We start from the raw sequence: 3,403 nt of genomic DNA, 5'->3' as shown, positions 1-3,403 counted from the left end.
AAGGACTGGTGGGGCAAAAACCCTTTCACCCTTTTGGAGCAAGCTTCCTGTTTAACATAGAAACATAGAAGACTGACGGCAGAAAAAGACCTCATGGTCCATCTAGTCTGCCCTTATACTATTTCCTGTATTTTATCTTACAATGGATATATGTTTATCCCAGGCATGTTTCAATTCAGTTACTGTGGATTGACCAACCACATCTGCTGGAAGTTTGTTCCAAGGATCTACTACTCTTTCAGTGAAATAATATTTCCTCACGTTGCTTTTGATCTTTCCCCCAACTAACTTCAGATTGTGTCCCCTTGTTCTTGTGTTCACTTTCCTATTAAAAACACTTCCCTCCTGGACCTTATTTAACCCTTTAACATATTTAAATGTTTCGATCATGTCCCCCCCTTTCCCTTCTGTCCTCCAGACTCTACAGATTGAGTTCATGAAGTCTTTCCTGATACGTTTTATGCTGAAGACCTTCCACCATTCTTGTAGCCCGTCTTTGGACCCCTTCAATTTTGTCAATATCTTTTTGTAGGTGAGGTCTCCAGAACTGTACACAGTATAATTCCAAATGTGGTCTCACCAGCGCTCTATATAAGGGGATCACAATCTCCCTCTTCCTACTTGTTATACCTCTAGCTATGCAGCCAAGCAGGTTTCTACTCCTAACCCCAAAACCTTTAACTTTAGACTATCTACAATTGACCTCTCCTCCTTTCTAAGCAGTCTGTAAGGGGCCTGCATAAACGCGCCACTGTGCCTACCATCCCTGTCCTATTGTCTTCTTTTGTTACTTTTTATCATGTCTTATTTGTACAATTTACCACCCTATAATTGTTTGACTAAATAGGTAGGTAGGCAGGCAGGCAGGCAGGCAGGCAGGCAGGCAGGCAGGCAGGCAGGCAGGCAGGGAGCCAGGCGGATAGATGGATGGATGATAGATAGATAGATAGATAGATAGATAGATAGATAGATAGATAGACAGACAGAAAGAAAGAAAGAAAGACAGAGAGAAAGAAAGAAAGACAGAGAGAAAGAGAGAGAGATGGTGAATGGATGGATGGAAGGATGGATATAGATAGATGACTGATGATAGATAGGTTGGGTTGCAGAACTGAACCAGACAGTAATAGAGGTGAAGATGACATACTCAATGATTCCTCTGTAGAACTGGATCAGCAGCTCCTTGGGCAGTTTGAGCTTCCTAGTTGGTTGGTTGGTTGGTTGGTTGGTTGGTTGGTTGGTTGGTTGGTTGGTTGGTTGGTTGGTTGGTTGGTTGGTTGGATGGATGGATGGATGGATGGATGGATGGATGGATAGATAGATAGATAGATTGATTGATTGATTGATTGATTGATTGATTGATTGATTGCTGGCCTCGATGGGCTTTGGCCCCATTCAGCCGGGCTTTGCTTAGGTTCTTGGGTTCTTATTTATTTTGGAGGCTACTTGGAACCTTGACAGTTTTGTAAAGCCAAACCTCACATGGAAAATCCCTGATGAAAAAAACCCCTTGAGTCTCCCGTTGTCTTGCAGGGTTCAGCTTGAGCTCCATCTCTACGTGTCTCCTGCACCTGGTCTACTTTCTCCTGGCTGCGCTGGTCATGACTTTCCTGCAAGTCCCTGGGGCATCCCGTGCCTTGCTCCTCGTGGTGGTGGTGGCAAACGCCCTCTTTGAGCTCCATCACACCATCTCCTTGGGCTTCAAGTCTCTCACCAGTCTCTTGGCATTGGCCGTGGCAGGCAAGTTGCCAGGTTTCGTGATGGGATTCCTTTGGTTTCGGGCTAGCTGATGGCGGGAAAGTCTACGTCACACGGCAGGGTTTTTCCCGCAATCTGTGAGGTGGGCTGGGTTTAGAGAGAAGGACTGGTCCAAAGTCACCCCAGTTGGATTTCATGGTAAGGCAGGACTAGAACTCACAGTCACTTGGTGAATGGCCCAAGATCATCCAACCAACTGTCATGCTTAAGTTGGGACTACAACTCACCGTCTCCTGGTGTTTGGCTCAAAATCATCTAGTTGGCTTTTGTGCCTACGGCAATAGGTGAGATCATCCAAGGGCATGGGGTGAGGTATCATCAGTATGCGGACGATACCCAGCTGTACATCTCCACCCCATGTCCAGTCAACGAAGCAGTGGAAGTGATGTGCCGGTGCCTGGAGGCTGTTGGGGTCTGGGTGGGTGTCAACAGACTCAAGCTCAACCCGGATAAGACGGAGTGGCTGTGGGTCTTGCCTCCCAGGGACAATTCCATCTGTTCTTCCATTACCCTGGGGAGGGAATTATTGACCCCCTCGGAGAGGGTCCGCAACTTGGGCATCCTCCTTGATCCACAGCTCACATTAGAGAAACATCTTTCAGCTGTGGCGAGGGGGGCGTTTGCCCAGGTTCACCTAGTGCACCAGTTGCGGCCCTATCTGGACCGGGACTCACTGCTCACAGTCACTCATGCCCTCATCACCTCGAGGTTCGACTACTGTAATGCTCTCTACATGGGGCTACCTTTGAAGAGTGTTCGGAAACTTCAGATCGTGCAGAATGCAACTGCGAGAGCAATCATGGGCTTTCCCAAATATGCCCATGTCACACCAACACTCCGCAATCTGCATTGGTTGCCGATCAGTTTCCCGTCACAATTCAAAGTGTTGGTTATGACCTATAAAGCCCTTCATGGCATCGGACCAGAATACCTCCGGGACTGCCTTCTGCCGCACGAATCCCAGCGACCGGTTAGGTCCCACAGAGTTGGCCTTCTTCGGGTCCCGTCAACTAAACAATGTCGTTTGGCGGGACCCAGGAGAAGAGCCTTCTCTGTGGCGGCCCCAACCCTCTGGAACCAGCTCCCCCCCAGAGATTAGAACTGCCCCCACCCTCCTTGCCTTAAGTTCTTAAGACCCATCTCTGCCGTCAGGCATGGGGGAACTGACACATCTCCCCTGGGCCTATACAGTTTATACATGGAATGTTTGTGTGTGTGTCTGCTTTTAATAATGGGGGTTTTAGTGTTTTTTAAATTATTAGATTTGTTTATACATTATTCTTGTTATTGTTGTGAGCCGCCCCGAGTCTACGGAGAGGGGCGGCATACAAATCTAATAAATGAATGAATGAATGAATGAATGAATGAATGAATAAATAAATAAGACTAGAACTTACCGTCTCCTGGTGATAGGTCTAAAGTCATCCTACCGGTGTTTATGTCCAAATCAGGTTTAGAACCAAAAACAGGAAGATTTAAAAATCAATTCCAGGTGGGCTAGAAGTACAAGGAACAGCTTGATTGATTGATTGATTGATTGATTGATTGGACTTATATGATTTATATGAACATTTTTCATTTCTTCCTCCCTTGCAGTCAACGTCCTCCTCGAAAGGATCTGTGGCCATGCTCTGGAACACAGGAA

General features: G+C 46.8%; 1 protein-coding gene across 3 annotated transcripts in view; it reads left to right on the top strand.

Moving 5' to 3' along the window:
* LOC139165255 (protein brambleberry-like) overlaps positions 1-3,403 on the top strand; it is a 52,817-nt gene that overhangs the window by 40,132 nt on the left and 9,282 nt on the right. For all 3 annotated transcript variants that reach the window (XM_070748384.1, XM_070748385.1, XM_070748383.1), the window contains exons 8-9: positions 1,534-1,740; positions 3,355-3,403. The exon at positions 3,355-3,403 is cut by the window's right edge and continues 102 nt beyond it. In XM_070748384.1, the coding sequence (XP_070604485.1) occupies positions 1,534-1,740; positions 3,355-3,403 (256 nt within the window). The remainder of the gene's footprint in view (positions 1-1,533; positions 1,741-3,354) is intronic.

The sequence above is a fragment of the Erythrolamprus reginae genome, chromosome 3 (assembly GCF_031021105.1).
Source record: "Erythrolamprus reginae isolate rEryReg1 chromosome 3, rEryReg1.hap1, whole genome shotgun sequence".
Lineage (NCBI taxonomy): Eukaryota > Metazoa > Chordata > Lepidosauria > Squamata > Dipsadidae > Erythrolamprus > Erythrolamprus reginae.
This window is presented reverse-complemented; position numbering and strand designations above follow the sequence as displayed.